General features: G+C 37.7%; 2 protein-coding genes across 3 annotated transcripts in view; one reads left to right on the top strand and one right to left on the bottom strand.

Moving 5' to 3' along the window:
• Window positions 1–21,219, top strand: part of LOC109423940 (alpha-tocopherol transfer protein) — a 42,627-nt gene extending 21,408 nt beyond the window's left edge. For both annotated transcript variants that reach the window (XM_062849835.1, XM_019699006.3), the window contains exons 2-4: window positions 3,549–3,809; window positions 19,868–19,983; window positions 20,265–21,219. In XM_062849835.1, the coding sequence (XP_062705819.1) occupies window positions 3,599–3,809; window positions 19,868–19,983; window positions 20,265–20,978 (1,041 nt within the window). In that variant the 5' untranslated portion in view covers window positions 3,549–3,598 and the 3' untranslated portion in view covers window positions 20,979–21,219. The remainder of the gene's footprint in view (window positions 1–3,548; window positions 3,810–19,867; window positions 19,984–20,264) is intronic.
• LOC115265627 (uncharacterized) lies at window positions 21,026–22,206 on the bottom strand. The gene is made up of 2 exons (XM_029871494.2): window positions 21,600–22,206; window positions 21,026–21,476 (listed from the first exon to the last, which is right to left on the bottom strand). The coding sequence occupies exons 1-2, from the start codon at window positions 22,164–22,166 to the stop codon at window positions 21,261–21,263; spliced, it is 783 nt and encodes a 260-aa protein (XP_029727354.2). The 5' UTR covers window positions 22,167–22,206; the 3' UTR covers window positions 21,026–21,260.
• Between the last annotated feature and the right edge of the window lie 296 nt (window positions 22,207–22,502).

Here is a 22,502-nt window from a genome sequence, read left to right as displayed (position 1 = left end):
GAGAAACATCATTTGCTCCTGGAGATTTGAAGGAAGCAGAGCTTTCAAACACAAAAAGGATTCTATAGCTACAATACTCGCAGCGGAAGCTAGACGGAGCCGTCAAACAACCCAAATTTGAATTATTTTGAATCAACCCTTTAGTTTGGCCCAATAACTCATATTTGAGTAAGTCGATTAAATTCACACTAGGTAGTTTGCCTCTAACTCCAGCAAACAAATATACTCAAGAAAAAAATGCTCAAGAGTATGTAAATTCAACCCACGTGAGTTTTTTCTACCTAATTTTGTCAAAAACAGCAAAATTGGCTTATTGGCCCAAAGTACCCCTTGTGGGTCGATGCAGCTCACTTTGTTTTTGACAACATTAGTGGGAGAGAAAGATAAACAACCTAATTTTCGGTAAAATAAACACAAAAATAGGTGGTTTTAGTTTTCCGTGTAGAGATTCGTAACTTTACAAAAATACCGGTTTATTCTAAGATATTTTGAACTTCACCAAATTAAAATTCCATTCAACAGTACCTCTTGCGGTCCTTTTTTAACACGTTCTCACAGACCGCAGAAGACAAGCTTTATTCAAATCAACAGTTCTGATAAACCAAAATAGAGGGCGTTGTAGTAAGAACACCACCATGAAACTCCCTTGGAGTACCAACGGAAGCGAGTTATCCATGAAATGAGGTCGACAGCAAATTAGTGCAGGTTCCCCAGTTTGTTGAGCAGGGGTGCCTGAATACACAAAGTTTGGGAAGGAACACTCAAATGTGCAAAGAAAATCAAATGAAAACTCGTCATTTGACACCTGCCAATCAGTCAACCCAATACAAATTCTGCTCAAGTAGTTTTAGGTTAGGTGTAATTCTATGTTAACGAACTAAGTATTCCATTAAACCGTAGTTTCTAAAAATAGCATTTGAGCACCGTCAGATGATGTAATTATCAGCAACACTGCCAAATATAGCATGCTCGAGGCACGACACGCGAATTCACCACTTCGTGTATGATAAAAGACGCAAAACGGGGTTCACAAGGTAACCTATATGGGTCATTTCATATAAAGTGACCAAGAAAATGTGAAAACTTGCAATCGACCATCTCGGATTTGGACCAAATTTGGCTGAAAAATGTGTTTAAGGATTTAAGTACTTTGGCGTTCATGAAAGTTCTTGTTAGTATGAGAAGATTCTAATGATCAGTTGCTGGCTGGAAAGTTGTCTGGAATGGAGCTAAACAATGTTTTATAACTACTAAGAAACATGACTTAAGAAAAGCACAATTTGTACTTATACAAACATCAAAGTGTGACTGTGGCTCGTGACTCGCCGGCTAAAGCCTGGCAACCCCCTGGGGGTTGCTACCCACAGTTTGGGAAACTGTGGTCTTGTAGTTTGCGAGGAGGGGTTGGTAAACAATCAACAATTTTGGTAGAATTTGTTGTTTCTTAAGGAGTTACATACCTTGCGGGGATGAAAAAATCTAAAGGGGCCATTAGACTGTTTGTCATAATGACAAATATTTGTCATGGTAGTCCGACATTCATCCGAGGTTGCCATGATTTGCGTTGTGTTGGTCATTTGTTGGGCTTGTTTGGCCAAATATTTGTCATGTCTAATGGGACCTTAACTTTTCTATTGCATAATCTGAAAGTATACTAGTTAGACAACATACATTCCAAATTTCACCTAGAACCAAAGTTACAGCCCATTGTAGCGCGCCCCCTCCATAAGGACAAGGCAAAGCGTGAAACTTTAATCGCGATTATCTCTAAATGGTGTTTTTAAAAAGCGCCGTTACGGTTATCACTAGTCAACTAGTTGAACGATATATAAACTTTTTTTTTGTTATTCGTATTTCAAATGTTAAGGAACTGAACGTTCCAGCAGGTAGCCAATTCTTCAAATTTAGCTCTTTTGCACGAAATGAAACACATACACCCATAGAGATGGCTCAATGTTAGCGAAATGCTATGTGCCCCTTTCTGAGCTGGGGAAACGAAGAACTTCATGCTCTTGTTGCTATGATATTCTCAACAGTGAGCTGCGGGTGAGTGGTAAGCATCGCCGCCTGTGAATCCTAAGGTCGTAAGTACGATGCTCGACGGTCAACAAATCTTGTCTGATATTATTTTGATCTTGTAATATCTTATTGAGCACTTCTCTATACTAGATTTTGCTATTATTTCTGATGTTTTACCTCTTATCTCAATCAAACCAATATCAGTTTTTGTTCTTCAGTAATTCAATTATTAATAACTGAATGTGTTATTCGTTAGATTTTTTCACCTTCTCGGGCATGGAGCAGTGTTTCTCAATATGGGGTCACAGACTACCTGAATTTCTGAAGAACCAAAAGTGCTAGGAAGAAGTGCAAATGTTTTTTGAATGGATCATCTCAAAGAGCTGAATCTCCAATATATATGTGTGCAGTGAATCAAAATTCAACCATCGCGCAACAATAACGACAATGTCGCGACCTGAATTTGTTGCGACATTTTACACGATGCGACATAGGTTTGTCCCAACTTGAACAGAATAGGACAAATATCGTGCACCACGAGTTAAGAGATTTTTAAGGCTTGCATTGTGATTTTCGAGCGGTAACTTCGAGTCGTTAAACTCTGCAACGCTGCTGAAGATGTATCATCAAAGAGTTTCGATTTTAGGTTAGTAATAATTGATTAGTCACGAGTTGAAAAGTACGCAACAAATTCAGCTTCCGTTTTGTCTGCAACAAAAAAAAAATCGAGATCATGTTACCAGTTGGGATAAAGAGTAATCGCCGCGTCTTTTTTGTCTCTTGTTTTGTGCCTCTTTTGTCTGACAATTCTTTTCATTGTATGTGTGGCAAAATATCACGGGCCACACGAATTTCTCAAGAACCGTAACCGTGAGGACAAAATCAAAACGGTTTTACGATATACACCAAATAGACAGCACGGACAAAATATTCATGTAAAATTCAGTGAAAAATAGTGCATATTCACATCAGATGTCGTGTAAAATTGTAAAATTACGTTATGCTCGAGTAAATTTCCGCTAAGAGTCGCGACACCTGTTGTAGTCCATGATGGATTACGCAATGGTTCTCGTAAATTTACTGGATAATAATGTCGTTTTACATGATATTTCATGTAAATGTGCACTAATTCTAGCATTACCTTTATGTGCATGATTTCTCGTTGAACTTTACATGGATATTTAATTTTTTATATATATTCCTCTAATTATTGCTAAATCCAAGATCTATATTTTTTGTTTTTATTATATACACTCAAGATTCATCATATCATTGACGGGGTAAATTGTAGTGTAATGTGTACATTAAAACAAATATCAATTGCCTAGAACGCCACGGTCTGCAAACACCCAATTAGCACTTTTTGATTTCTCAACCTCAAAGGGTCATATCGTCATACAAAGGTGTTATCTATTTGCATAGGAAATCTCACGTCCAACTGCACGTTTATTACTTCATTCATACCACACCATCTGAACGACCTTCCATGTTTTAATTTCGTCTCTCTTTCTTGGTTTTCCAATCGACAGTTGAAACTACGCCGCTAGGAATTCTCACACACCTCGTCGTCGCCGCCACCATGCCGGAGATAGAAGTGTTGCAACCTTCATCAGCCGGTACATTACAACCGGTACCGGTGCCGGCCCTAGTCGTCGGCAGCAGCAGTACTGGCAATATCTCCGCGAGGAAGCCGGCACCATCGGAACTAGATCAACAGCAGCCGCCACCGCTGTTTCCCGACGACGAGAAGAAATCTAGCAAAATCCAAGAACTGCGGAAACTGATTGAAAGTAAGTTTTTTCTGGTGGGGGTCCGGGGGTGTTTTTAGCTCGCGTGTTCTGTTTGCTTATGCTTGTTCGTCGTTTTAACTACAATGTTTGATTAGTTTGTATACGATGAGGAACGCAGCAGAGGGAAGGGGTGTAGTCGATCGACCGGCTAATAGATATCGCCGGGCCGGTACTGGACACGCTCTCTGGGCACCGCACCATTCACTTGAGCTGGCGTGTTTCGAATTGAAATTGAAATCGAAACTAACCGTATCATGGGGAATGAGAAGGAAGCCGCTTGTTGAACGGAGAGATTGGTTTTGAATTAGAAGCATGTTTGAAAAAGGTAAATATTTGAGACCTTGGTTGTGTTCTGCTATGGTCAAGGCCGAAAGGGGTTTTCTATGGGAGGCTCTTGAACTTTTGTTTATGTTGTGCAGTCGTATGGATCTGAGAAAACGGTAAGAAATAGAAAACAAGAAATTTAGAAGACAGAAAGAGGCGCTCAGTTTGATCGTTTGTGGCAAACATTGCGTCAATTAGAGCGAGTTGTTCGTTGGCCACACCCACACGATGTTTAACCAACTTTTTGACGGTGTGTAGGCCCTCTTATTCGCCGAGGGCTTGGGATCGAACTCCTCTACTGACAATCACACCAAACGGCGAGATTCTTTGCAAAAGGAGTGACGCCAATGGGAGAAGGAGCAAGATAGATGATAATAGATAGATGATAAATGGTAAAAGATAAAAGATATGAAGAATCGAAGATGTAAAATAAGAAGAAAAGAAGTTAACAAGGTAAGAATATGAAAATTCGCAGATAATAAAAATTAAAAAAAGTTAGAAAGGTTGTAGAGAAGAAGATAGAAATATAGGGAGGGAGAAGATAGAAAGATAGAAAGATAGGAAGACAGGAAGATAAAAAGATAGGAATATGGGAAAATAGGATGATACATAGAAATATTGGGAGATAGGAAGGAAGGAAGATAGGAAGATAGGAAGATAGGAAGATAGGCAAATAGGATGATAGGAAGATAGAACGATAGGAAGATAGCAAAATAGGATAATAGTAAGATAGGAAAGTAGCAAGATAGGAAGATAGGAAGTAAAAATATTTGGAAACCAGGAAGATAGGAAGATATGGAGATTGGAATATGGAAAGATAATAAGATAAAAAAATAGGAATATGGGAAGATCCATAGAAATATAGGGAGATAGGAAGAAAGGAAAATAGGAAGACAGGAAGATAAAAAGATAGGAATATGGAAGATAGGATGATACACAGAGAAATAGGAAGATAGAAAGACAGGAAGCTGGGAAGATAGGAAGATAGGAAGATAAGAAGATAAAAAGATAGGAAATCAGAAAGACAAGTAGATGGAAAGTAGGAAGATAGGAAGTTAGAAAGTTTGGAAGCCAGGAAAATAGGAAGATATGAAAATAGGAATATGAAAAGATAGGATGATAGAAAGATAGCAATAGGAAGATAAGAAGATTGGAATATGGGAAGATAGGATGGTACCTAGCAATATAGGGAGATAGGAAGGAAGGAAGATAGGAAGATAGGAAGATGGGAAGATAGGAAGATAGGATGATAGGAGGATAGGACGATAGGAAGATAGGAAAATAGGATGATAGTAAGATAGGAAAGTAGGAAGATAGGCAGATAGGAAGTTAGAAAGTTTGGAAACCAGGAAAATAGGAAGATATGAAGATAGGAATATGGAAAGGTAGGATGATAGAAAGATAGGAAGATAAGAAGGAAGGAAAATAGGAATATAAGAAGATAAAATGATAGAAAGATAGGAAGATAGGAAGATAGGAAAATAGGAAGATAGGAAGATAGAAAGATAGGAAGATAAAGATAGGAAAATAGGAAGATAGGAAGATAGGAAGATAGGAAGATAGGAAGATAGGAAGGTAGGAAGATAGGAAAATAGGAAGATAAGAAGATAAGAAGATAGGAAGGTAGGAATATAGAAAGTTTGGAAGACAGGAAGATAGGAAAATATGAAGATAGGAATATGGGAAAATGGGATGATAGAAAGATAGGAAAATAGGAAGGAAAGGAAGGAATGAAGTTTGGAAGATAGACAGATAGGAAGATAGGAAGATTTGAAGATAGGAAGATAGGAAGATAGGAAGATAGGAAGATAGGAAAACAAGAAGGCAGGAAGATAGAGATATAGGTAGATAGGAAGATAGAAAGGCAGGAAGATAAGAAGATAGGAAGACAGGAAGATGGGAGAGCCAGATGGGAATACAGGAAAATAGGATGATAGGAAGATTGGAAGATAGGAATATAGGAAGATAGGAAGATAGGAAGATAGAAAGTTAGAAAGATGGAAAGACAGGCAAATAAGAAGATATGAAGATAGGAATATGGGAAGATAGGAAGACACGAAGATAGGAAGATAGGAAGACCGATAGAAGGGAACACAGCAAAAAGGAAAGATAGGAAAATAAGATCATAGGTGGATAGGATGATAGGAAGTTCGAAAGGTGGGAAACAGGAAGACATAAAGATAGGAATATGGAAATATGGGATGATAGGAAGTAGGAAGATGGGAAAATAGGAAGATAGGATGATAGGAAGATAGGATGATGGTAAGATAGGAAAGTTGGAAGATAGGCAGATAGGAAGTTAGAAAGTTTGGAAACCAGGAAAATAGGAAGATATGAAGATAGGAATATGGAAAGGTAGGATGATAGAAAGATAGGAAGATAAGAAGGAAGGAAAATAGGAAGATAGGAAGATAGGAAGATAGGAAGATAGGAAGATAGGAAGATAGGAAGATAGGAAGATAGGAAAATAGGAAGATAGGAAGATAGGAAGATAGGAAGATAGGAAGATAGGAAGATAGGAAGATAGGAAGATAGGAAGATAGGAAGATAGGAAGATAGGAAGATAGGAAGATAGGAAGATAGGAAGATAGGAAAATAGGAAGATAGGAAGATAGGAAGATAGGAAGATAAGAAGATAGGAAGGTAGGAATATAGAAAGTTTGGAAGACAGGAAGATAGGAAAATATGAAGATAGGAATATGGGAAAATAGGATGATAGAAAGATAGGAAAATAGGAAGGAAAGGAAGGAATGAAGATTGGAAGATAGGCAGATAGGAAGGTAGGAAGATTTGAAGATAGGAAGATAGGAAGATAGGAAGATAGGAAAACAAGAAGGCAGGAAGATAGAGATATAGGTAGATAGGAAGATAGAAAGGCAGGAAGATAAGAAGATGGGAAGACAGAAGATGGGAGAGCAAAATGGGAATACAGGAAAACAGGATGATAGGAAGATTGGAAGATAGGAATATAGGAAGATAGGAAGATAGAAAGTTAGAAAGATGGAAAGACAGGCAAATAGGAAGATATGAAGATAGAAATATGGGAAGATAGGAAGACATGAAGATAGGAAGATAGGAAGACCGATAGAAGGGAACACAGCAAAAAGGAAAGATAGGAAAATAAGATCATAGGTAGATAGGATGATAGGAAGTTCGAAAGGTGGGAAAACAGGAAGATAGGAAGATATGAAGATAGGAATATGGAAATATGGGATGATAGGAAGTAGGAAGATGAGAAAATAGGAACATAGGATGATAGGAAAATAGGATGATAGTAAGATAGGAAAGTAGGAAGATTGGCAGATAGGAAGTTAGAAAGTTTGGAAACCAGGAAAATAGGAAGATATGAAGATAGGAATATGGAAAGGTAGGACGATAGAAAGATAGGAAGATAAGAAGGAAGGAAAATAGGAAGATAAGAAGATAGGATGGTAGGAAGATAGGAAGATAGGAAGATAGGAAGATAGGAAGATAGGAAGATAGGAAGATAGGAAGATAGGAAGATAGGAAGATAGGAAGATAGGAAAATAGGAAGATAGGAAGATAGGAAGATAGGAAGATAGGAAGATAGGAAGATACGAAGATAGGAAGATAGGAAGATAGGAAGATAGTAAGATAGTAAGATAGGAAGATAGGAAGATAGGAAGATAGGAAGATAGGAAGATAGGAAGATAGGAAGATAGGAAGATAGGAAGATAGGAAGATAGGAAGATAGGAAGATAGGAAGATAGGAAGATAGGAAGATAGGAAGATAGGAAAATAGGAAAATAGGAAAATAGGAAAATAGGAAGATAGGAAGATAAGAAGATAGGAAGGTAGGAATATAGAAAGTTTGGAAGATGGGAATTTAGGAACCCAAGCAACACACATGTTATTATAGGGTTACGACAGCGCAAGTTTTGATTGTATAGAAGTTTATTCTAACATTGTGCTGAAATAACGTAAAATAAACTTCTATACAACCAAAACTTGCGCTGTCGTAACTTTTATATAACATGTGTGTTACTTGGGAAAATATGAAGATAGGAATATGGGAAAATAGGATGATAGAAAGATAGGAAAATAGGAAGGAAAGGAAGGAATGAAGATTGGAAGATAGACAGATAGGAAGGTAGGAAGATTTGAAGATAGGAAGAAAGGAAGATAGGAAAACAAGAAGGCAGGAAGATAGAGATATAGGTAGATAGGAAGATAGAAAGGCAGGAAGATAAGAAGATGGGAAGACAGGAAGATGGGAGAGCAAGATGGGAATACAGGAAAATAGGATGATAGGAAGACTGGAAGATTGGAATATAGGAAGATAGGAAGATAGGAAGATAGAAAGTTAGAAAGATGGAAAGACAGGCAAATAGGAAGATATGAAGATAGGAATATGGGAAGATAGAAAGACATGAAGATAGGAAGATAGGAAGACCGATAGAAGGGAACACAGCAAAAAGGAAAGATAGGAAAATAAGATCATAGGTAGATAGGATGATAGGAAGTTCGAAAGGTGGGAAAACAGGAAGATAGGAAGATATGAAGATAGGAATATGGAAATATGGGATGATAGGAAGTAGGAAGATGGGAAAATAGGAAGATAGGATGATAGGAAGATAGAAGGTAGAATATAGAGCAATCGAATAATTATAAAAAAACGATTTTTAATGACCGGCAATTGATGAAAATCAGAAAACACCGGAAAAGACTCCAAACGAAAGCCGACCGCAATGCAAATCAACGCGACCAAGCAAAGTCACTGGTGCATTGACCACGTGCTAGCTAATAAAGTAATAAGAAACCATCACCATGACACGTAGCGGCAATCAGTTCCATTAGAGGGCCGCTTCCAACAACAGCAGCAGCGATCACAACAAAACCTACGACGACCACTGCTGCATGGAAATCGATCGTAAACTAATGGGCAGTTAGTTACCACTGACTGTGCGCTGGGCAGTGGAACGTTTGAACGCCGTCGTCGTAAAAAGAAAATATAACGATCACAATCATCTACATCGCCATTTGTGTGCGGTTGGTGATGTGATGATCAACACTTCCGACCACGTTTCACATCGCATCAGATCGTGAACCGGCTGCCGGTTCCTCTTTATTCTTCAGCTCCTCGGCATGGTCTGCAAAACGAATGCTGTTTTATTTCTAAGCACGTTCGGCTGAACAACCGGCTGGTAGGGTTTAGAACGGAACCAGAATGACCATGAGTAGTTAGTTCGTTCGAGCTGTGTGCTGGGGAGAACTTTGTCATGCGATTGGCCAAGTGGAGGGTCACCCAAGAAGAGATTGATCAAAACAAAACAATAACGTTGTTAATACCTATACGTATGTGGAAACCAACGATGTTAAGAAGTGAACAAAATGATAGATGAGCTTTATTTCTGCTATTCATATAGTTAGGACGTACGCCATAATATGTCATCATAATATGAAGTCATACGAGGGCCTTGTTGATTTACACGAATCGTAAAAAGCCTCGTTGACTAAATATGAGACTCGTGTAGAAAAATCATCATTTTGCCACTTGTTGCATCAAGCCCGTCCACGTTACATTACGGACTCTTGTTCAAAAGTCTATACTCTATAGAATCACGTAAGTCTATTCTATAATTGGTGTTGAGTGGAAAAATTTTGCAAAGTTGATCATTTCAAGATATTTTCCACAGTTTTCTTGTGTTTATTGCAAGAAATTGCTCTGACATTTTCACTGAAAGTTCTTTCAGTTTCTAACAGAATTCTCCCTTGGATTCATCCAAGATTTTTCCCTATAGAATAGCCAAGAGTCTTATTTTTTGGATTTCTCCAGTTCTCCCAGTTTTCTATTATTGAGTTTTTATAAAGCAAGTTTTTTTGGCATATCTGAGGTTTGTTCCTAGGGTTTATACTAAAGTTCATCTCGTATGCCTTCCGGAATTTATTCCAGAGGTTTTCTCTACGTACTTTCGTTCGGGGTGACATTGGTCCATATATCCCACGCATTCAATATAAGTCAGAGAATTCGACGGTGGATGCAAAGTATCTTAGAATTGTGTATATTCTAGTAGTAAGCACACAATATGCAATCTCGTAGTACAGGTATGCCTCGATTTAGTGGACCCTCAATTATATAGACTCTCGATTTTATGTACTTCGATTTTATGTACATTTTACCTCGATTTTATGTTCATTTAATAAAAAAAAAAATCAATCAGTTTAAAACTTGCAGTTTGTATCATGATGACTTATAATGCAGGGGTTTTCAGCCTTTTAACACGCGGAGCACTTCATATCAATAAATTGTTTTGTGAAGCACCCATAATAGCGGCAAAGCATACCTCATGACATACTTTTTTTCTGTTCGGATGAGCCACTGCGACCAGCATTTAGATCTTTTGTGGTAATACCCGTAATCCTTAGTATTTAGTGCATGTCGTACTACTCCAGTGTCATTGAGAGGCAATGAAGCATCGATTTCTGTACAGATCTTGTTTTGTTACCTCAGAGGTTCGAGAAATCGAATGTGATGAAAAAGTACCGTTTTCACAGGGAAATAAATCCTAGCGAAAGTGCGCCCTTAATTACACATAAGCGATTCTATTTCTGAGAAAAACAAAACGGTAGACCTGATATTTGTCCATACATCGAAACTCTGGCTTCATCCGTGTCTTGCTCCTAGTTTAGTCCCAGGACAACATTGAAAAAACCGGGGCTTTAGGCTAGTTGCAAAACGCTGACATATTGGAGAATGTGTTCGGTAATAAGAATTCACGTGAGTCCTTGTATCACCAGTACTTATCAGTCCTTAGTAGGTTATTACGCAATTAGATGACACATTCCACGCACTTCTACACCGCGGTTTTTGAACTTCATTGAACGGTATTTTAGCGGTACAGCTGTCGATTTTGATTCTTTTTGCACCAAAATGAAGATTAATCAGAGCGTTCATGATTAACAAAATTTTTAATCATGATTAATCATTGATGATTAAAATTCTAATTTCGGTGATTATTGATTATGATTAATGAATAATTTGATTTTTAGGATGATTAAAGATTATGATTAATGATTAAAATTGGTTTTATCTGTGATTATTGATTATGATTATTGATTAAAAACGGCTCATTGATTAAAAATCATGATTAATCATGATTAATCAATCATAAAAACTGGAAATGATTAAAAGGTTTTGTGCTGTTTACAATATTTTTGAAGTTTCAAAAGTAAAAGTTTCTTTGTCTGGGAGATTTTTGAAAAAAGAATCACACTTAGAACAGCATTTGAACCAATTTAAGTTGGATCATATATTTTATATGGTGCATCATTTTTGGTAATGAATGATTAATGATTGATTAATTCTTTTTCCTTATGATTATGATTACTGATTAATGATTAAATTGCGAAATCAGTGTGATTAAGATTAATGATTAATGATTAAATAAATTTTTTTTAGTGATTATGATTAATGATTTTTGATTAATCTTAATCATTAATCATTAATCATGATTAAATTTATGATTAATCATTAACGCTCTGATTAATACTTATATTATTGTGATAGTACTTGAAACATTGAAAAATGTTTCGAGAAAGTAGCAAATTTCTTGTCGTTTTATCAAAATTCGTCATTTTTTACGATGGTGTCCCGTTACGCTGTATTTCTTGATTTTTTTCGAAATTCAAAGGTCCAATTCTCAATTATAAAGCATAAAATGAATCTTCTATTCAAATCTGATCGTTTGATATGCTGGTTAGCATGTATTTAACAACATACCTATATTTGGAAACAAAAGTTTGATTCTCGCGCAAAACGTTACGCGTGGAATGTGTCAGATGCGCAAAGCATGTTTGTTTTCCTTACATCAAGTGTAGTCTCGGCGAGGACAAACCGCTGGATGCTCCAGGGTTCAGTTTGGTAGATCTTACTCCATAACGCAACCCAAGAAGGAGATCTACCCACGTTACGGGCTCCGTTAAAGATCGAGCATGTTTTAAACCACCTCAACCATTCATCCCTCAGCACGGGTCGCCTGACACCTTGGATTGGGGTTCCCTGTTTGGTGGACTTTTACCCCCGGAACAGGGGGTCCGTAGTGCTATTCTAAGCCGGCAACTACACGGGCATACTTAGTTTTATATATTTACCTTAATCTCATACTTCTCTTTCTGAATTCCTGGAGGAATCTTTGAAGGAACCGCTTGAGATATTCCTGAAGGAACTGCTGGAACAACTTCTGAATGGATCCATGGAACAACTTTTGAATAAATCCCTGTCGAAATATCTGATGTAATTCTAGTAATATTGAAGAAGTCTCTAAAGATATTTCCTTAAGTATCGCTGAAAAAAATTCAGAAGGAATTGAAAAAAAAAAATCTTAAGAAAATTCTAATTAAACTCCTGAAAGAATTTCTGAAAAAGAAAGGTATATTTTTAGAATCCATAGATAGATTTTCTGAAGAAATTCCGGAAGGAATACCTGATAACTCCTGGTGGAATACCTAACAAAACCTCTTGAGATATTTTTGAAAAAAAAAATGCTGGAGAAATTCCCAAATAAAAATCTTAAACAATTTTTTAAGAAATTCCTGGAGAAATCTATAGAGAAATGCTTAGAGGTACGCTTGGAGAAAATACTGGAGAAATTTCTGGGAAAGTGTATAGAGGAATATCCGACGGAATTTCTAATGAAATCTCTGTGTCAATTTCTGCAGGAATCTCTGCAAGATTATCATCCAGCCTTACCATAGCAATCCTCTGCAAAGAAGTCTGCAAAATCTGTAGAAAAAAAAACTAAAGTATTTATTCCTTGAGGAATTTCCTAAGCAAGAAGAGGAATGTCTTGAAGGAATATCTAAAGGAATGTGAAGAAATTTTAGGATACTCCTTTATAATCTCTCGCAGAACTCCTAAGGCAATCCTTGGAGAGAGTTCTTTAGAAAGCTTCTGAGAAAATTTTGAAGTAGTTTTGAGTTTCTGATTCTCAATGTATTTGTGAACCATATTCTAAAAAAAGTTCATGGAGTATTTTTGAGGAAGTTCATGGAAAGTTTTTTTTTATCTTTATTAACGAGATTTTTAGCCCTTGGCTAGTTCATCTTGGGACCCACGCTTTACTTCCCTTCCGAAGGAAGAACCCACATTTTGTGAGTTTGTCGGGAGTGGGATTCGATCCTAGGTCCTCGGCGTGATAGTCAAGTGTTCTAACCATCACACCAGGTCCGCTCCCATAATTCATGGAAGGTTTTCTAGATGAACGCTTTGAGAAAAATCTGGAGGAATCTCTATTAAAGAAATCTGAAGAAATTCGTAGATGAAATTCTGGATGCTATCCGCGCAAGACTTTTTTAAGCCCAAGTAACACATTTGTCACCGAAGAGTCACGGCGGCGCAGGTTTTTGTTGCGCAGAAGTCACTGTGACTTACTTCTAACATATAAACACTTACTTGCTAGAAGTAAGTCACAGTGACTTCTGCGCAACAAAAACCTGCGCCGCCGTGACTCTTCGGTGACAAGTGTGTTACTTGGGAGGAGTTCTTGGAGAAATTTCTACATGTCATTCAAAACGAATCCCTAGAAGATTTTGTGAAAACATTGTTGACTGAGTTTCTTTAGGATTTCCTGGATGATTTTTTGATGTAAATCTACGATCTGTTTCAAAATAATCTCCTCAAGAATCCCTGGAAGATTTTTTTTCGGAACTCCCGAAAGATTTTTTAAATGAATCCTGGGATGGATCTCAGCAAGGGTCCATGAAAGAATTATCGAAAATCTTTGGATTTTTTTTAAAGTAACCCTTGGAGAAATTTTTAAAGTAATCCCTGGAGGAAAATCTGATGATATATTTGAAGAATTGATTAGTTGAATTTATAATAAAAGCCATGGGAGATTTTCCGAAAGAATACCTCTAGGAATCCCTAGAAAAATTAGTGGAGGAATCTCCAAAGAGTCCCTGGAGGAATTTCTAGAGAAATTCCAGGAGGTTTTTCTGACAGGAATTCAGATTAAAAACAAATCCCTGGAGTAATTTCCAAAGCAAACCCCGGAGAAAGTTTTGGAATAAATCTTTGGGTGATCGTTTGAAAGAATGCTTAAAGAAGTTTCCGAATGATTTATTGGAGAAAATAAATCTAAAAAAGTCTCGAAAAAAAAAAGATATATTTGAAGGATTTTCTGAAGAAATCCCTGGACGAATTTCTACAAAAAAAAAATCAAACACAACTCTTTCTGAAATTTCTGGAAAAATACCAAATGGAATTTCTGGAGAAATTCGAAGTTGCTGTAGGAATTATTGGTGAAATCCTTCTAAGAATTTGCAAAGTAACCACATTTCAAATTTTTAAAAGGACGTTTTGAAACATTTTCTGAAAAATTGTTTCTGAAGGCATCGCTGAAAGTTTTATTAAAGGAATCTCTGGAGAAATTTCTGATTAAATGTTTAAAAAAAATTCTGAAGGAATCTCTGTACGCATTTTTGTAAGAATTTCTGCTCAAATTCATGGATATTTTTTTTTTTGAAAAAAAAAACGTAAAGGAATGTCAGAAGTAAAACTTGAAAGATGGTTTGAAAGAATTCTATGTGAAATTGATTGAATACCTCGAAGTAAATTTCCGATTGAATCCATGGAAGATTTTTTGAAAGAATCTGTGAAGGATTTTTTTGGCCAAATACTCGGAAAAGTTTCCGCAAACATAAATAGAAAGATGTTTTAGAAGAATTTCTGAAGAAAGTTCTGGTAGATTTATTGAAGAAACCTTCAAAAGATTCTCCAAATAAATGCCTAGAGAAATTTATGAACAAACAACTTAAGGAGTTTCTGAAGAAATCTCTCAAACAATCTCTGAAATGATTTGAGAAAAATCATGGAGGAATCTGTTAAGCAATTCTTGCCAAATTTTGTTAAATAATTCTTTACGACTCTTCTGAAGGAACACATGCAAGATTTCCTGAAATATTCTATAACATAATGATTTGATGTGGGAAGTTTTATTCGGAGACCGTCGTAATAAAGTTGAAAATTTTACGTTCACTTAATTTTATTTAACACCTCAGAATTGCAACAAAAGGCGACCGAGCAGATAGTGGTACAAACCAACACTACTTATACAGAAAGATCTCTGGGCAAATACAGCACAACCACACTCTATCAAGTGCTTGTCACGAATCTCTAAATTTCCGAAGGAGCTCCTTACGGAATTTCAGATGGGATCCCTGGAGGAATTTATGAAACAATTCATAAAGAAATTCCAGGGTAAATAAATCCTCGGAGACATTTTCAAAAGAAATTCCTCAATGTATTTCTGAACTTTTACAATTTTTTGGGACATTTATGCAACAAAGATATTGTATATGTCCATTGCTCAAAATATTGGCTTTTGAATCAAAATATTGGCTTCATTTTGGTCTCCAGAGGAAGGCTGTTCCATACGCTGACACCATAAATTAGTACACTCCTTCTCAGTTGAGTTGAGTGTGGTGGGACGATGAGAGTTCTGCTACGCTGCATCTGGCCATGTTGCAGGTGTTGTTGGATGTAGTCTGGATGCTCCAGAAGATATCCCTTACGCATATAGCAGCAGATTCGGTAACGATAGTTGACATGCAAGTCTCGGCCAAATACGCAGTTTCTTACGGCTGCCGTAGTGTCTCGTGATCGCAGACGGTGTACGAAACGAATTGCAGATTTAAAACAACGGTGAAGTCGATCTTTCAAGGCTGCACTTAGTCCCGGGGTATAGACAACATCACTGTACGTGAAATAGGGCCCTATTATGGCTTGCACTAGTTTACGGCGTGTTTCAGCAGGTAGTACCGAAGAGAACCTTCGAAAGGCCCGCAGTGTCCCGTACACCTTTGCGATCACGTCGTTCACCTGGTTGCACCACTTGAGATGCTTATCCATATGGAGGCCGAGATTGATGACTCTGTCCATAGGTACGATTGTCTCATTGCAGAAGACGATGTTTGGGTGCGTTGTGACCGAGTTTTCACGAGTAAAGATGATAGCTTGCGTCTTCTTGGGGTTTGGAGCTAGTTTGTTGGCGGTGGCCCAGTGTTCGATTGTTGCCAGGTCGGCATTTATCTGGGCTATCAGACGATCGATTTCTGCGATGGGTCCAGTCACATAAATTTGGAGGTCATCGGCGTACAGGTAATAGTTGCAAAGAAGGGTATTTGGAAGGCTATTAATATATAGTAGTTAATCGTTATTCACGAGAATTACTTATGTATGCCAAAAACTCCGAGGCTTTTATCGAAAACTCAATGTTCATGCAATTTTTATATGTTTTGATACATTTTGGTACAAAATAAAAATAAAAATAAAATAAAAATTTTTGCTTCAATTTTATATAAAGTCGATTTTATAGGCATTTAAAAAATTGAAATGTCCTCTAAATCGAGGTATACCTGTATTCCAAACATGCGGAATAGTGGCCCAATGACACCTTGCACTGGATTCCTTCCGATGTTGGTTTTCTGGGATAGCTTTCCAACAATTTCTCTCGTGTTTTTTTTGTGATTTATTTTTTGTAGAAGTTTTCCAGATATTTCTTTGAAAGAGTTTAGTTTAGATTCCCCAGGGAGATTTTTCGAGAAAATCTGGAAAGAAAATTATCTCACTGCAAGAAATCCTGGGGAATGGAATGCTTCAGGATTCCTCTGAAGGATTCCACTGAAAGAAATCACGGTTAGAACTCTATGAGAAATAGCAGCAATATCTCCTGCAGAAATCCCAGAAAGCACTCCGGAAAAAAATTTAGGAAAAAGTCCAGAGGGAATTCAGAAAAACTTGGAGGGACATCCTAGGACCAATAGCGACCGGAATATTCTGAGAGAAGTCCCGGGAGAATCTTCGGGAGGAAGCTCTGGTGATACTTTAATAGAATTTCCACAAGAGCTTTAAGGATTTTTTTTCCAGCTGAAACTCCTGTAGAGATCCAGAAAGAAATTTTAGAAGAAAGCTTATGAAAGTTTGTTGAAAATTTGCAGGAGAAACTTCGTAGGAAACCCCGGGAGGAACACCTACTGAAAATTTATGAAAAACTTATTCAGTAGTCTTTGGATTAGCTCTAGTAGAAATCAAGCTCTGGGAGAAATCACGGAAGATCTTTGGAAAGTCCCAAAACAAATGCCGGAAGGTATCTTCAAGAGGAATCCTGAGAGGAACTCTAGGAGAAACATCTGCGATATATCCTTAGAGAAATTGTTCTACGTATATGGTCAAATCTCAACCGTTACGTAGTTTTGAACTTTCCATTTTTTGTACTATTATTGCCTTAACTGGTTATAACTTGGTCAAACTTATCGCAGTTTGTTTACCCTTATTCGAAAGATGATTGAATTTTCTATCAAATGACATCTTTGAATCGATTGGTTTAGATAAATAACTAAGTTTTCTAGAGCAAAATACCTCAAAAGTAGTGTTTTAATTTGTGTTTGTCAATTATCTTCAAAAAATGCGTAAAAAATTAAAATTCTCTCTTAGACACCAAACTTCTACCTCTTATTATTATTATTAGCTTTATTTAAGAAGATTTTAAGTCGTTTTCTTGCAATTTTGATTTGTCTCCAGCGACACAGTGCGCCAAACAGTGCTTACTTGTACAGTTGCAAATTTATAATCTGAAATGGGATGTTTAAATCGAAATTGCAAGAAAACGATAAGAGGTAGAAGTTTGGTGTCAAAGAACGAATTGTAGAGTGGAACAGGGGCCACAACTTTTTCTAAGAAAGAATTTTAATTTACTTATTACGCGTTTTTCAAAGATAATTGTCAAAGACAAATTAAAACACACTACTTTTGAGCTATTTTGTCCCAAAAACGTAGTTATTTAACTGAACCAATCGATTCAAAGATGTCATTTGATATGAAATTCAATAATCTTTCGAATAAGGGTAAACAAACTGCGATAAATTTGACCATTTTCAAGTTAAAGCCAGTTAAGGCAATACAGGTACTCTTCGATATAACGTACGCCCGATTCTTTTTTTGCACGGGTCTGGCTTTCGCAATAACTCAGTCAATTTTCAACCGATTTTCATGAAATTTTGTACACATGTAGGCACGGTTAGTACTATCAGTGTACACAATTTCATGAGAATCGGTTAAAAAATGACTTATTTATAGCAAAAACCAGACCCTTGCAAAAAAGAATCGGGTGTACAAAAAAGTTTTCTCTTTGTACGTTATATCGAAGCAGAGACAAATTTAATATTTTTATACTAGTGTTGATGTATTCGACGTGAAATTAACCCCAAACAATGATTTCGGTGAAATTCACAAAACCAATAATGAAAAACATGAGTTTTCACGAAAAAGTAATTTCGTTTTTTGTGCTTCGATATAACGTACATTAAACTTTTCCCCTAATTGCACTAATTCTGGGTAACAAAGCTAATGTTGCAACAAAACATTGATTTGAGTGATTTTGTAGTTTATCTGAGGGTTATTCCTGGAATAAAATTAAAAAAATTCAATGTTGTATGTTATATTGAAGCAAAATGTACGTTATATCGAGGGTACGTTATATCGAAGATTACCTGTAATAGTACAAAACATGGAAAGGTCAATAGCTACGTAACGGTTGAGATTTGACCATATGCGCAGAACAATTTTTTCACCATTCATGGTCATTTATCACCCCTTAAAAAGTTTGCACTCACGAACCTAACACCCTGTATAAACTGTCCAGAAGGTGGGGTGGGGTGCTCTTGTTTGGGGGCTGGTGTTGGTTTGACCTACGTAATTAATGGACTGCCACTACATAGTGCATCAAAACACCGATCATGTGCGAACTGGGTCCGTCCGTACTCATGTGTGCTGTTGAGCAAGCACGGCTAAGCGTGCGAATTTAGTCGCCTACGACGACGAAATTGGAAACCGGCGGCGACGTGCTCATAATGGCTCACTTCTGAGCGGACTTAAAACGCAGCTCTGCTGGAACATTGAACGCATAGATTGGCTCGTGAACAATTTAGGGGAAATTTCGGTAACACGCGCCCCCATAAGGAATGGTAGTCTTTTGTCGTGGAACGCATGACCCGTGTGTTCATAGTTTACGGGCCAAGTCGAATATTCAACGTTTTGATACCCGAGCAGAAAAGAAGAACAACTGAATTACATATCATGGTATTAATCTTAAATTCCAGTTTACCTCGATATGCCCTTCATTAGGCTGTAATAAGAGGCAAAATAACAAAAACGAATACCATAACTTAGTATAAGGAACATCTAGAAAATAACAAGTCTTGTTATTTCAATAATGAATGCATACCTAAAATTTCAAGTCCAGTTTTTGTTATTCAAAAGGTATTGAATAACAAAGTAATACCATTTCTTGCTAAGATGTAATAGCAAAACTTGTTCTTCGGTCAATTTTACTGCTAAATAAACAAATATCGCATCGATACCAAACTCTGCTCAAATATGTACCTCCAATTATTATTATGATGTTCTCATAAAATTTCACAGAATAACATTGCAATCACAATGTTTGGTATTAGCGCACAGGTTGCTCTTTGCATAGTATTTAGAAGGTATTCTCCTCTGCTCGGGTATACCCCAAATGGCGCATATCAAACCCAAGCCCCCTACCAAGTTTGCAACAAAGCAGATTCGCGATCGTGCCAAGCACGCTTTGTGTGTCCGGAGTTGAATGACTGTCGGACTTTTTTGATTGATTGTAAATTCGTAGAATAGGTATAGCTAAATAAATGCCACTAATTCGGTTCTCTTTGTTTCTTCTACTTCTTCTTTTTGTTTACAGATTGTGATGACTTTGTACGTCGCAGTGATGATTTGTTTCTGGTTCGATTCCTGCACTGCTGTGACTGGAACGTAGATGACGCATACCAACGAATGGTCAAACTGTTTAAATTGAAGGTGAGTTGTAGTTGCTGAAAAGGAGAAGAGACAACTTTGTTCGTGTTTCAATCAGCACCAAAAAGGGAAAAAAGAGATGTTTTTTTCAATCCTTGTTCCACTAAATAACTTTTCTAATTACATAATCTACAATTGAATAAGAATCCTGTTACAAATTTGCATGGTTCCGATTACTCCTACATTCGATCACTGGTACATATGGACCAATTCAACCCTTCTTGGAAAATTATAATCCTCAATGATCAAAACGATATCTCTCTTCCGATTTGATCCCGTTTCAGCACGACAACCCCGACTGGTTTGTCGACAAACCCTTGCAAAACTATAAGGAACTGCTGAACCGCAACATAAAGTTCGTCCTGGACAAGCGGGACAAGAAGGGACGCCGCATATTCGTCAGCAAGATGGGAAACATGGACATCAGTGCATTTTCGGCCACCGACCTAGCGCATCTAGACGAACTGTGGTGTGAGTTCATGCTGAACGATTTGGAAACGCAGAAAAACGGGATCTCCTGTTTGATCGATATGAGCGGTTACTCTCTCAAGAGTCTCCGATATCTGACGCCGACGAACATCCGCATCGCAACGCAAAAGGCCGATCTGATGCCGGTTAAGCACATGGAGTTCCATGTGGTGAACTCGTCCACATTCATGAATGCAGCGGTTGCCATCCTGTATCCGATGCTGAGTAAACAGATCAAGGATTCGGTTCACTTCCACTACTCGAACTGGGACTCGCTGCATGCCCAATTGGGAAAGGACGCCCTGCCGGCGGAATACGGTGGATCAAATGGGGAGGTGTTTGACTATGAGATGCTGAACAGGCAACTGCTGGATCTGGAACACCACTACGATAGCATGCTACGTTTCGGGTATGAGCTGAAGCCGCACGTGGATCCCGGCAAGTATGCGAAGTTCTTCCATCACGTGGAAAAGACCAAGGGCAATAAGCGAAAGTACAAAAACAAGCGGGACGAAAATGTTGAAATGTGATTTGTTTGGGATATGTGTACAAGATTGTAGTTAGCGTAAGTAGGATGTTAAGTTTCAACGAATTTTTTATGTGATAAGTGATATCTCAATTTTTATATTCAATGATTATAATGAATGATATAAAATCTCTAAGACAGTAGGTTATTCAAGGAAATTTAGTAAAACAAACTGTTGATTCAGTGGGATAGGTTGAAGACAACATATCATAAATGAATTTAAATAAAACATGTTTTGCCGATAACCGTACATTCACTAATTGTAAAGAAATGCCCATTCGAGCGACTACTCGTTCAACTCCGTGGAAGCTGGGTGCGTTTCTTTCAGACACTGCATCACATCCGACATCACCTTGTCCACTTCGTTCCGGGACATCCGAACTACGTCCAGTAGGCATCCTCGGGTATCGTTGCTCAGTGAAACTATTTCCCGTGATGTTTCCGACGTCAGTTGGCCTACATCTTTGATGATTTCTTGCACGATGGTGGTTGATTCGCCGACCTGTTTGAGAACAACATTGGTGAATAATTTAACTTGACAAGCTGTGTCTAGTTTTTGAACATTTCAAATAAATGAAATCGTAAATTCCTTATTTTAGGTCCAGCTACACTTCTCGCTACTCACATGATCCAGAATGCATTTCACCTTATCCACCAGACCGGGATTCTCCGCCACGCACTCCTTTCCGATATGTTCAATTTCTTCCACCTTTTCGATTCCATACTTCACGTGCTCCTCCACATTGTCGGTCATTATTCTGACCCGCGTCACTAGGTCATCGTAGCACTTTTTCGTATTCTCATAGGAATGCACCGCAACTTTTTCCAGTTCTGCGGTGGCCGGTACCACACAATCTGCCACTTGAGATCCTAGTGCAGTAAGATTCTGTTTCGCTTCCTGGAGATACTCGTCGATGCTGCCGTTGGCCAACTGTAGCAGTTCTTCCGTTTTCTGGGTAACTTCATTTATCAACTTGTCTACACTTTGCTTCAGCTCGTGCACAGCGTCCATAATGGCTTTCGAGAGGAAGTCCAGGAGTTTCTTCAGCTCCTCAAGCAACCCTTCGGTAAGTGGTATACGGAAGTCATCGGAAGGTGATCTCAGATTGGCAAGATCACCTATAGGGTATGTTCTAGCCTCGGACAGGGAGGCAACAGCTAGGCAGCAAACTACTAGTAGTGAGAATTTCATCCTGTTTAGTAACGGTGTTTAACTGATAGTAAGTGCAACTGAAGAAGACGGTTATATTTATATACCTTGAAGCTGGCGAAATCTACCGTATCCGATATCTGATAACAGCTCAAGAGGCTTCGATTGATAAGGGAAACTATAATCGGGCGGTAGTTTGGGGTCAAACAAAAATGACGTCTGATTCTTGAGATAGGAGAGATGGTACAAAGTGTTGTGGTGATTGTGGTAAACCATGTATACAAAGTATGACAATGAATTGTAACAATAGCAAGTTTCCAAAAAACGAGGCGAACATAATTTTTGAAGCCTTATTTCAGCTGCGATAAAGTATGACTC

The sequence above is a fragment of the Aedes albopictus genome, chromosome 2 (assembly GCF_035046485.1).
Source record: "Aedes albopictus strain Foshan chromosome 2, AalbF5, whole genome shotgun sequence".
Taxonomy (NCBI): Eukaryota; Metazoa; Arthropoda; class Insecta; order Diptera; family Culicidae; genus Aedes; species Aedes albopictus.
This window is presented reverse-complemented; position numbering and strand designations above follow the sequence as displayed.